The sequence below is a fragment of the Tamandua tetradactyla genome, chromosome 5 (genome assembly GCF_023851605.1).
Source record: "Tamandua tetradactyla isolate mTamTet1 chromosome 5, mTamTet1.pri, whole genome shotgun sequence".
In the NCBI taxonomy this organism is placed as follows: domain Eukaryota; kingdom Metazoa; phylum Chordata; class Mammalia; order Pilosa; family Myrmecophagidae; genus Tamandua; species Tamandua tetradactyla.
The window spans coordinates 99,438,308-99,451,427 of record NC_135331.1 but is presented as its reverse complement, the minus strand read 5'-3'; the positions used below and the strand labels follow the sequence as shown (position 1 = coordinate 99,451,427).

Genomic DNA, 13,120 nt, shown 5'->3' with positions numbered 1-13,120 from the left:
ATAATGAAAGGCCTTAAGGCTTTTTACATGTATGTGTCATTGTTTTTCACAGGTAATAATAACTAACATACATTTAGCACTTACACCATCCCATGGACTCTTCTGAGCACTTTACGCCTAACTCCCCAACAACTGTATGAAATAGATGAAGAAACTGAGGCACAGAGAGTTTACGTAGCTAATCACTTGACACTGCTTGGATTCTCATCCAACCAATCTGGCTCCTAAATCTGATCTCTTAACCGCTATATCTAACTATGGTAATATTTTATAATTTGATGTATAATTTTATAATTTAAGATTGCATTTATTTTGCATTTTTGAATAATCTAAGAAAATAACAATGTAACCATCAAGCCCTGTATTATTCTTGCTAGGACCATTAAGTTGTAAAGCTATCCAGGTCTTAGAGCTTGTCCAAATACTCCTAACTTCTCATTGCCTGGCACAAATATGTAATCCATCAGTTTAAACCTTTATAAACTTTTAAAAATATGTTTATTGTTAACCATTTCAGAGCCCTTCCAAAATGTTTATTTTATAAATCTTGGCTTTTTTAATGGAAATTTCCTGGAAAACCAGAAATGTCATTTAGGTTTATTCTATAGTTGAAATTTTAGGGTAGCATTAACTTGTTTTCATTTTTAAAGGAAGAATTATGATATGAGGAAGTGTATTTTTACATAGTCCCTCAGAATTTTTATTTAAAATATATTCAAGTTTGTAAGAAACAAGTAATTTTGGGTAATTGTTTAGATATGATCTCCAAGAGGTAGCTTCTTTTTCAAAGTTATTGTCAACTATTTAGTGAATTCTCTTTGTTTTTCTTTGAGGATAGCTAGCAGTAGTAACAAATTTTTAGTTTGAATTTTTTTTTTTTTTTAACATGGGCAGGCACCGGGAATCGAACCCGGGTCCTCGGGCATGGCAGGCAAGCACTCTTACCTGCTGAGCCACCGTGGCCCGCCCTAGTTTGAATTTTAAAGTTATAAACTGTTTCTATAGAAGGAATACAGAGTCGCCGTTCAGGATCATCTCAAACAAGGAACATAAAGTGCTTTGGTATATTGCTAACTTTCAACAAAGCTTTATCATGGGCACATAACTTTGTTTAAATAAACCTCATGTGCTTTGCCATTGGTGTGCAGTCACTGGAATTACACACATTCAAAGCAGTTGTCTTGCGCCTAGGTGCTGCTTTTCCTTTGCTGTATGATTCTGGGCCAGTTATTCATTAACCAACTTAAGCCTCCATTGTTTCATCTGTAAAATGCCGCTGGCACCTACCTCATTGTGAGAACTGAGCAAATGTATATGACTATGCTTCACACAGCATGGTATCTATTAGGAATATAATAAACGTTTATAAAGGTCCCCTCATTAAAATTGTGGCTCTGTGCTGACAAAATTGTTGTATGGTTTTTTATAAAAAGTGCTTGGTAGTGTCAGAATTAATGTTTTTAAAATGGTTTCAAGTATGCTGGTGCACTGAACTCTAGCAATTCATACTGTTCTATATGAGGAGTATAAAAAGCAGAATTTAAGAAGAGTGGTGAAATAGCATCTCTTGGGTATATTATATAGAAGGTAATTTTTGGCTGACTGCTGCTTTGCAAACGAAAAGGGATATGGTATTAGTTTTATTTGTATTTATTTAACTTGGATGACTGAGGAGAATGCCAGCAAATTATGCTATTGCTTTTAGACCATTTTATTTTTTAATTTTCTCACCTAGGATCTTGTGCCCCTTAGTATTTATAAGCTGTCAGTTAAGACCAGGATGTTATTTAACTAAAATAAAGACCCAGATATCAAGCACATTTTAGGATTCTTGAATACTACCTGACTGATCAGGTTCTTTTATCCCAGCCTGCCCCCAAGGCCCTGGAATGTTTGAATACCATTCAACATAATGTTTGAATGCTTTTTTTCTCACCAGAAAAATTATTTAAAGTGTCTGCTTTCCTTGGTAACAGGAAACATATGTACAGCTCTTGCCAAATGCACTTACATGCACATCTTATTTGATCTATCCAGGATTGTTGGACGGGAGGAGAGCTGGTTTTCTGTCCTTTTAGAGAGGAGAAATTAGAGGTCCCAAGATGTTAGTGAGTGCCCAAGGTCATGCTCTCACATGCTTCTATACTGCTTATAAATTAGGTTGCTGTCTTATTAGATATTAGGTAGTCAGTATTTCCTAAAGCCTTTTGCTCCTAACTAGCATGAAGGCATTTTTTGGCAACTAAATTGCTAAGGTAAGAGGTTGACTGTATTTCAGTCTGAAACTCTGAATCGCTTATCTTATACATCTTTGTATTGATCCTAAGTAATTTTTGTTTAAAAAAGCTTAAACAATATATGTCTTGTTTTAATAAAAATATATGTGATTGTATTAGAAGTTCTAGTTGGAGTAATTAGGAGAAAGAAATAAAAGGCATCCAAAAGAAAAGGAAGAAGTAAACTTTCATTATTTGCAGGTGACATGTTCCTATACTTAGAAAATCCTCAGAAATCTTTAAACTACTTGAACTAATAAACAAGTTCAACAAAGTGGCAGGATACAAGACTAATGTACAAAAATCAGTAATGTTTCTGTACACAAGCAGTGACCTATCTGAGGTGACAACTAAGGAAAAAATTCCATTCAAAAGATGACTAGAAGAATTAATATCTAGGAATAAGCCTAATCAGGGATGTCAAGGACTTATACACAGAAAATTACAAAACATTGCTAAAAGAAATAAAAAATGACCTAGATAGATGGAAAGATTTTCCATGTTCCTGGATAGGAAGGTTGAATATTGTCAATATGTCAGTTCAACCCAAACTGATCTACAGATTCAATGCAATACCAATAAAAATTCCAACCAACCTACTTAGTAAAACTGGTTATCAAATTTATGTGGAAGGGAAACAGACCTCAAATAACTAAAAATATCCTAAAAAAAGAAGAGTGAACTGGGAGGGCTCTCATTTCCTGACTTTAAAGTTTACTATAAAGCCACAGTGGTCAAAGCAGCATGGTACTGGCACAAAGACAGAATGACTGGCCAGTGGAGTATAATCGAGAGTACAGAGATTGACCACCAAATTTAGGGATATTTGATCTTTTATAAGGCCCCCAGATCCACTGAATTGGGACAGAATAGTCTTTTCAATAAATGGACATAGGAGAAACTGGATTTCAATAGCCAAAAGAATGAAAGAGGACTCCCACCTTACACCCTATACAAAAATTAATTGAAAATGGACCAAAAACCTAAATGTAAGTGTGGTAGTTAGATTCAGGTGTCAACTTGGCCAGGTGAAGGTGCCCAGTTCTATTGTTGCGGACATGAGCCAATGGCATGTGAACTTCATCTCTTACTGATTACATCTGCAGTTGGCTAGGAGGCATGCCTGCGGCAGTGAATGATGTTTGACTTAATTGGCTGGATGCTTAAACGAGAGAGCACAACCTAGCACAGCCCAAGCAGCTCAGCATACCTCATCTGAGCACTACTTGCAGCTCAGCCCAGGCCTTTGGAGATGCAGAAAGAAATGACCCCGGGGAAAGTTGTTGGAACCCAGAGGCCTGGAGAGAAGGTCAACAGAGATCACCCTGTGCCTTCACATATAAGAAATAACCTCAGTTGAAAGTTAGTGCCTTTCCTCTGAAGAACTGTACATTTTTAGCTAAATAAATCCCCTTTTATTAAAAGCCAATCCATCTCTGGTGTGTTGCATTCCAGCAGCTAGCAAACTAGAACAGTAAGAGCCAGTAACATAAAACTTCTTGAAGCAAATGTAGAGAAACATCTTCAATATCTAGTGATAGGAGGCAGCTTCTTAAACTTTACACCTAAAGCACAAGCTGTGAAAGAAAATATAGATGGGAACTCTTTAACATCAAGAGGTTCTGTGCCTCAAAGTACTTTATTTAAAAAGATGAAGAGACAGCCAACTCAATGGGAGAAAATATTTGGAAACCACATATCAGATCAAAGCTTGATATCCTGTGTACATGAAGAAAGTATAATGCACACCAATAAAAGAACAACCCAATTATAAATTGGGCAGAGGAAATGAATAGGTACTTTTCTGAAGAGCAAATACAGTTGGCACGTGAAGCTCTGCTCATCTTCATTGGCTATAAGGGAAATGCAAATTAAGACGACAATGAGATATCATCTCACACCTATAAGAATGGCTGCTATTAAACAAACAAGAAACTATAAATATTGGAGAGGATGCAGAGAAATTGGAACACTTATTCACTGTTGGTGGGAAGGTAAAATGTTTCAGCTGCTGTGGTAATCTGTTTGGCGATTCCTCAGATAACTAAATACTGAGTTGCCCTATGATCTGTCAATACCAATACTCAGTATTGGTACCAATACCAAAACCAGAGGATTTGATGCTCATAGCAGCAGTGTTCACATTTGCCAAGTGATGGAAACAGTCCAGGTGGCCATCAACAGACGAGTGGATAAACAAAATGTATGATGGAATATTATGCAGCATTTAGACAGTGATGTTCTGAAACATATCACAATGTGGATGAATCTAAAGGACATAACGCTGAGTGAAATAAGTCAGACACTGAAGGACAGATACTGTATGATTCCGTTATTATGACTCTGATAAGGCCACCAGTGTTTTGGAGCGGCTAGAAGGAGAAATCTGTAAGGAGGGCATGGTGGCCTATGACAGACTCAGAACTGTTCTGTAGCTGCTTGTTGGGGTGTGCTTTGAAAATTGTTGCTTTTTCTCCTTTTTTTTCTTTGTGTGTGTATATATATATGCTATATTTTACAACACAAAAAGTTAAAACAAAAACTATTGAAAAAAACTATTGGCAGTTATAGTAATATTAAATTCCTGAAATAAAAAATTTGGAAATATTTAGTAACATAGCTCACTACTATATCAAAGTTGATATTTGTAATAACTTTTTACTTGATATTTTGAGAATGCACAGTTTTTAAAAAAATATTTGTATTGTAAGCAACAAATATACAAACATTCTTGACACACAAACATTCTTGACATGGTTAAAATCAGTGGTTCACAATATCGTCACATAGTTGTGTATTCACCACCATGATCATCTTTTTGAACATTTGTGTCTCTCCAGCAAAATAAATAAAAAAGAAAAAGAAAAAAACTCATACATGCCATACCCCTTACCCCTCCCTCTCAATGACCACTAGTATTTCAGTCTGCTCTATTTTAACTATTGTTCCTCCTATTGTTTGTTTATTTCTTAGCCATATTTTTACCCATCTGTTCATACTGTAGATAAAAGGAGCATCAGATACAAGGTTTTTATAATCACACAGTCACATTGCAAAAGCTATATCATTATATAATCATCATCAAGAAACATGGCTACTGGAGCACAGCTCTACAGTTTCAGGTGCTTCTCTCTAGGCACTCTAATACACCATAAATTAAAAAGCGGATATCTATATAATGTGTAAGAATAACCTCCAGGATAACCTCTCGTCTCTGCTTGAACTTTTTCAGTCACTGACACTTTATTTTGTCTCATTTCTCTCTTCCCCCTTTTAGTCTAGATTTTCTCAATTCCTTGATGCCGAGTCCCAGCTCATCCTAGAATTTCTGTCGCACATTGCCAGGAAGGTTTACACCTCTGGGAACACACACACAGTTTTGAAAGTTAATCAAATGGCATTTAACATACTGTTTAATATTTAGAATTCAAATAACTCTGATATCTGTATTTATAGATTTTTTTCCTTCATTACTATAATTTTAAATTGGTTTATGAAACATGTTATACAAACAGGCTTTACGATGATTACTTAGATATATATATAATTTTTAATATGCCTATGGATAAGCTAAGATATCCATTTTAGGTGGTTAAGATGTCCATATGTTAATTGTAAAAATATTTCTATCTTCATATTTTTCCTGAAATCAAGAAAATATTTAGTAACATGGGTCATTATATAGCAATGCAGATATTTGTAAGAACTTTCTACTTGATATTTTGAGAATGTTCACCGTTTTGACAGCTGATCAAACGATATCTAAGTTAGTGTTTAATACTTAGAACTTTGCTGTATGAATTTGTGGATTTTTTCTTTGTTGCTTTAATTTTTTTTTTTTTTAACATGGGCAGGCACTGGGAATCGAACCCGGGTCTCCAGCATGGCACGCGAGAACTCTTCCTGCTGAGCCACTATGGCCCGCCCTGTTGCCTTAATTTTAAATTAGTTATGTAAAACACAGGCTTTACAATGATTTAATGGATTCTTTATTTAAATATGCCTATGGTTAAGCTAAAAAAAAAAAGAATGTTTTGCATGTTGTTTTATCATTAAAGTATTTTAAACATATATAAATATATATACATGTGAAAAGATGATAAACTTACAGTATGCAGTGGTAAATGCCATGTGAAATTTTTAATTGAAAATAGGTACTTTATAAATGCTAGACAGAATATTGCCCAGGAAATAAAATTTGAGATAATTTGTAAGTGGGGTCCTCTAGTCAGTGATTCATTCAACAAACAATTTATATTAATACTTCCTTTGTACCGTGTACTGTGCTATGTCTACAGGACTTGAAGAGGAATAAAAAGAATCCCTGTTCACAGGAGCTCATAGCCTTGTTACTAGTCCAAGTGTACTTTATCACATACTAACCCCTGGATTGCATTTTTCTTTAATGGTGAAAAATACTTTAATAAACAGCTTATAAGAAAGTATTAATTCATTGGCAAATGGACAGCAGTATTACCACCAAAATTATTCTACTGTCAAAAGTGTGTAAGTGCAGTCCTGGCATCTGTGTGTTCACAAGAACTCCTAAATCTATTTTGCAGTTTCCATGTGGAAGCCCTGAATTTGAACTTAAAGCCATTGTTCAGAGCCGCCCAGAATTTGAATTTAAATCCATTGTTCAGAGCCATTAATGGGTTAAACCCATGGTAAACTAATAACTTGGAAATAACAGTAAAGTCTCTGCTGGCCCCTGAAATGTTATACATTATATATTTCTTTTTGCATTGTTCTTACTCTGGGCAATATATACAGAATTTTAGAAATTTAAAATTTGACTGGTACTTGAGCTTACATAGCTCATCAGCAGCAGAGTATGGACTGTAACCAGGTTTCCTGATAACTAGTCTAGCTCTGTTCTCACGAGTCTACTCTGGGGTTCCTAATTTAGCTGCTGTTCTAGTTTGCTAGCTGCCAGAATGCAATATACCAGAAACAGATTGGCTTTTAAAAGGGAAGATTTATTAAGTTGCTAGTTTACAGTTCTAAGACTGGAAATGTCCCAATTAAAGCAAGTCTATAAAACTGTCCAAATTAAGGCACCAAAAAGAGGTTACCTTCACTCAGGAAAGGCCAATGAAGTTCCAGGTTTCTCGCTCAACTGGAGAGGAACATGGTGATATCTGCAAACTTTCACCCCAGGCTTCTTGTTCCATGAAGCTCCCAAGGTCTCTGGCTACACATAAGGCTCTGTAGCTCTTTCCAGAATGGTTCTGAACCTGTTAAAGGTCTCCAGTAGGCAACCCTACCTTGAATGGGTAGAGACACACCTCATGGAAATCATCTAATCAAAAGTTACCACCCACAACTGGGTGGGTCATGTCTCCATGGATATTTAAAAACTCCCACCCAGCAATACTGAATGAGGATTAAAGGATATGGCTTTTCTGGGGTCTACAAATTCAAACCAGCACAGCTGCCAAGAGAAATATAATGTAGTCCCTTTAAAATTTTATAGGAGGTTTCCTTACCTAGTTGTAGATGCATTTGGGTTTTCTTTTTTTTTTTTTAATCTAGATATAATTTACATAATAAACAATTCACCCTTTTAAAGTATAAAATTCATTGTTTTTTTAATATATTCACAAATATATATGCACAGAAATGTGCAACCATTACCATAGTCAATTTTAGAACATTTTCATCACCTTTAAAAAGAAACTGCCTTTTTACTATCATCTCCCTAACTTCACTGTTCTCCCAGCCATAAGCAAGTACTCATCTACTTTCTTTCTCTATAGATTTGCCTATTCTGAACATTTCATAAAATGCCATTATATACTATGTGGTCTTTTATGACTGTCTTCTTTCATTTAGTCTGAAATTTTCAAGGTTCATCCAGGTTGTAGCATTTATCAGTATTTCATTCCTTTTCTGACTGAGTACTACTTCACTGTATGGATATATCACATTTGGTTAGTCTGTTCATCAGTTCATAGTATTTGGGTTGTTTTGGTTTTTGAGGGGCGTATGCCTGGGCTGGGAATTGGACCCGGGTCTTCTGCATTGCATTCTACCACTGAATCGCCTGCATACCCCACCTTTTGATTTTATGAATAATACTGCTACAGACATTTATATATAAGTTTTTGTGTGGAAATATGTATTCACTTCTCTTAGACATGTATCTAGGAGTAAAGTTGCTGGTAACTGTTTATTTGTTTGATGGACTGCCAGACAGCTTTCCATAGGGGCTACATCATTATTTTTCTACCCCTTTTTTCTTTTTGATGAAATTTACATATCATAAAATTAAACATTTTAAAGCATACAATTCACTGGCACTTAAAATATTCACAATATTGTGCAACCATCACCTGTAGTTCCAAAACATTTCATCACCCCAAAAGAAAACCCCTGTCCATTAAACAAACCATTTCTTCCTCCCCTTTTCCCTAATAACCATTAGTCTGCTTTTTGTCTCTGGATTTGTATACTTTGGGATATTTCATATAAATGGAATCATATTATATGTGACCTTTTATGTCTATTTTCTTTCATTTAGCATCATGTTATTGAGGTTCATCCACACTGTAGCATATTCAATATTTCATTTATTTTTTATACCTGAATAATATTCCATTGTATGGATATGTCACATTATGTCCATCTTTTGATAGACATTTGAGTTGTGCATTAACTATTGACACCAACTATAAAGCAAATCTGTCTCTAACTACCCATATTAGATCAGACTCCACAGTTTGAGGGTATGGTCCTCTATAAGATTGTCTTTACTTCATACATCAACCACAAGTTTGGTGGTTCTCAGGCCATTCCCACTTCTGACCAACTGGCTACAAATTCTGGCATTCCCACTCCCCTCAAGTTCGAGATCCTCTAGAGCAACTCACAGAGTTCAGGCAAGTGCTATGATCACCATGTCAGTTTTATTATAGCAAAAATAATAGAAATAAGAAACCAAAAGAAGAGGTGCTTAAGGTGAGGTCTGGGAGATTCTCAAATGCCAAACTTCCATGTCTTTTCTCTGTGGAATCAGGACACATCACTCTTCTGGCACATCGAAGTGTATTACCAACTGGGAAAACTCTCCTAACTTCTGTGTCCAGAGATGTCATTCAGCTTAAGTTATGTAAGCGTGATTAAATCAGTGCCGCGTGATTGAGCTCAGTCTGCAGCCCACTCCCCTCTCAGAGGTCAGGTTGATAGGAGGTCAGACTGATATGATGTAGCTCAAAACCCCACATTCCAATCACAGAATTAGTCTTTCTAGTATGGCCAGCCCTACCCTGAGTCATCCAGTTCACGTATATTCTCAGGTGTGGTCTGGGGCCCACAATGAATAACAAAGACACTCTATCATAGGAAATCCAAGATTGTAGAAGTTACTTCCCAGGTCCCGTAATAAAGGCCAGACCTCTTTTTGGAGGACTATATCCTTACTATACTAATTGTTTCAGACTTCATTGCTATAAATGGTGCTGTCCTGAATATTCTTTGTGCAAATATTTGATTGAATACCTACTATTCATTCTTTTGGGTATATACCTAGGAAAAAAATTGCATTTTAACTACATTCTCATTTAATTCTCACATCAGTACTATAAATTAGATGATAAAAACAGGCTCAGAGAAGTTAAGTAACTTTGCACAAGGTCTCATACTAATACACCATGATGATAATAACTGATCTCTTTTACTCCAAATCCCACACTCTTGCCTTTCATGACACCAGAAAACCTGACGTTTCAGCATGTTTCACTAATAGGTAAGCTTGGAATACACTTTCCTGATTGTTGGGTACTTTATTTCTAATGCTCAGTTAAAGGGATGTCATCTACATTTTTTGGTTTGTGCCTAATGCAGTGATTTATTTTATATGTCTTTGATTCTTCATCCCTCCCCTTCAAAAGTACATTATAATAGTTTAAATCCTAGATATATGAATGTCTGTAGAATATTTGAATGTCTGGAGACTTTTTAATAGTTTTCGTATCTTAACTTCTTTTGGTGTTCTTATATTGGGAATCCTTTGGTTAGGAAAGAGACATTTTGTGAATATGAAACCCCTACCATATAATGCTAGGTTAGCCTTCTCAGCCTAGGTAAGATTGCGTCAGACTCCCATACCAGAATATGTAGAATTCTAAGCTCTTCCTAAAAAAAATTTGTGCCTTTTCTTGTTTTTATGATCTTGCAGCCTCTCCTGTCCCCTGGGCTCTGTTTTCTTTACTCATACATCTAATTTTGTACCATGGTACACCCAGATGTGAAACTTAGCATCTCTGATTTTCAGAAAGGCCCTTAAAATTTTTGGGTTTAGTATATCTAACTGAAGAAAGGGGACAAAATAGAGATGAGGTGAGCCTTTGATTGTATTAATTTAAATTACTTCCCCATAACGTATCCCTATTCTTAAAGTGTTTTCTGACCTTGACCTGAGAGCTTCACCCCCACCTAATTCAAGCTTTGCTCCATTGTACTAACTCTCCTTTTTTTCTGTTCCTTTCTCCTTATCATTCTCTCTCATCCTTTCAAATGTAAAATAACAGTCTTCCCCTTGTTTAATGCACAGCAGTTTCCCTTTCTCCTTGTGGTCTTGATAGCCATTCTTCAGGGAACCACACCACAAAGGGACTGGTCATGAGGTGTGGGGGGCCCTTGAGGAAACATATTTTCACAACGAAAGTTCATTCCTAGAGGAATTCTTGTGTTAGCTATTAGGATGACAAAATAAGAGAAATTTTCATCTTACTACATGGCAGCTGACAGTGTACCAATCTCAAACTGTTGAGTCCTGCTTCCTGAATAAGGTGTCAAAAACCTAAGAAATGATTATAGTGTACTTTATCCAAATCTCTAGTTATCTAGATGTTCTAGTTTGCTACCTGCCTGAATGCAATATAACAGAAACGGAATGGCTTTTAAAAAGGGGAATTTATTAACTGTAAACTGCTAGTTTACAGTTCTAAGGCCAAGATAATGTCCCAATTAAAGCAAGTCTATAGAAATGTCCAATCAAAGGTATCCAGGGAAAGATACCTTGGTTCAAGAAGGCCAATGAAGTTCAGGGTCTCTCTTTCATCTGAGAAGGCACATGATGAACACAGTCATGGTTTCTCCTTCAGCTGGAAGGGCACATGGTGGGCATATGGCAACCACAGTGTCATCTGCTAGCTTTCTCTCCTGGCTTCGTGTTTCATGAAGCTCCCTGGGAGGTGTCTTCCTTCTTTATCTCCAAAGCACTGCCTGATGGACTCTCTGGTTCATGATGCTGCAGCATTCTCTGCTCTCTCTGAATCCCTCATTCTCCAAAATGTTTCCTCTTTTATAGGACTCCAGTAAACCAATCAAGACCCACCCAAATTGGTGGAGATATGTCATCACCTAATCCAGTTTAACAACCACTCTTGATTGGGTTACATCTCCAGGGAGATGATCTAATTACAGATTCAAACATATAGTATTGAATAGGGATTATTCTGCCTTTACGAAATGGGATTTTGATTAAAACATGGCTTTTCAAGGGTACATGCATCCTTTCAAACCAGCACACTAGATGTCATTGACAATGTAATATTCTTGTGAATAGGACTTATTGTGCTTTAAAGAAGCCTGCTGCTCACCTAAATGTTATGAACCTGTCTGTCCCAAATGATACTGTCTTTCATTATTAAATATTTCAGTTCTGCAAAAATAATTTTAGCATTTGATCCTTGAGTATTTTTGTTACTGTCTTAGTTTGCCAGACTGCTATGACAAAAATCACACAGTGGTTTGGGAATTTATTGGCTCACAGTTTTGAGATTAAAAGTCCAAAATGTAAATATTGACAAGGTCGCTTTTATCCCCAAGACTCATGTTCTGGTGCTGACTGTAGGCAGTCCTTAGGGCTCTTTGGCTTTCCCATCACATGGCAATGTTCCTCCTTTCCCACTAACTTCCTATCTCTCCCTGTCTGTGGCCTTCTTCTAATGAGGCCTCCAGCAATCCAGATTAAGACCTACCTTGGTTCGGTTGACTACATCTTAACTAAAAACAACATCTTCAAAAGGCCTAGTGACAATGGTTTCACACCCACAGGGGAGTAGATTAACAGTAAGAATACATCTAAATTGGGGGACATAATCACAGTTAGTATGAATTTTTTTCTGACAGTTTCAGGTCAGGAAATGAACTAAGCAAAGATAATATACTAATCATTAAAACCTGAAACATATAGAAATGTCTTTGTTCAGGAAGTAAACCTTTTAATTCTACTTACAGCCAGCCTATAAATGATTGAATGGTTTTGCTTTATTATTTTCCATTATTTTAAAGGATTTATAGGGAGTTTAATCAACTACATTGTAATACTGGTCCTTTTTTTCTTTGAATTTGTGAATAAAATACATGCAATGGCTTTTCTCTTGCCATGTGTTAGTCTGATCTTACAGATTGTTTTTCCCCTTAGGTAATAAAGAAGAAGAAACCTAACCAATGACTCTGGAATAATATGGATGAAGATGGGAAAAATTTATTTAATGGGTAAGAAAGAAAACTATAATAAAAAGTTATTAATGAAAATATTCATAACTTCAGTTTTGTGCATGGCCAATGTGCAAAAGGTGGCCAAGGTTGAAATACTATTGGGGTGAATGATCAATAACTGTTCTTTGCCTTATCCCTATTCTGAACTCCCACCACCTTCTTCCTTCTCACCCTTGTGATTTTTTTTAGTAACTATGAATTAAGCTAGGAGGGAGTACAGCTACATTTGAAGATAAAGGTAGGATCTAGAGACCAGCAAATGTACTAAAACCATGTCTAGGGTAGGTTTGAAGCTTACTGGTGATTGGACAGAAACTATGTCTGTCATGACCTGT

General features: G+C 36.1%; 1 protein-coding gene across 2 annotated transcripts in view; it reads left to right on the top strand.

Moving 5' to 3' along the window:
• The window catches only part of MED20 (mediator complex subunit 20), an 82,683-nt gene extending 69,897 nt beyond the window's left edge, over positions 1-12,786 (top strand). The window contains exon 4 of one of the 2 annotated variants that reach the window (XM_077161792.1): positions 12,709-12,786. In XM_077161792.1, coding sequence (XP_077017907.1) covers positions 12,709-12,738 — 30 coding nt within the window. In that variant the 3' untranslated portion in view covers positions 12,739-12,786. The remainder of the gene's footprint in view (positions 1-12,708) is intronic. The other variant, XM_077161791.1, reaches the window with a different exon arrangement.
• Positions 12,787-13,120: the final 334 nt, after the last annotated feature.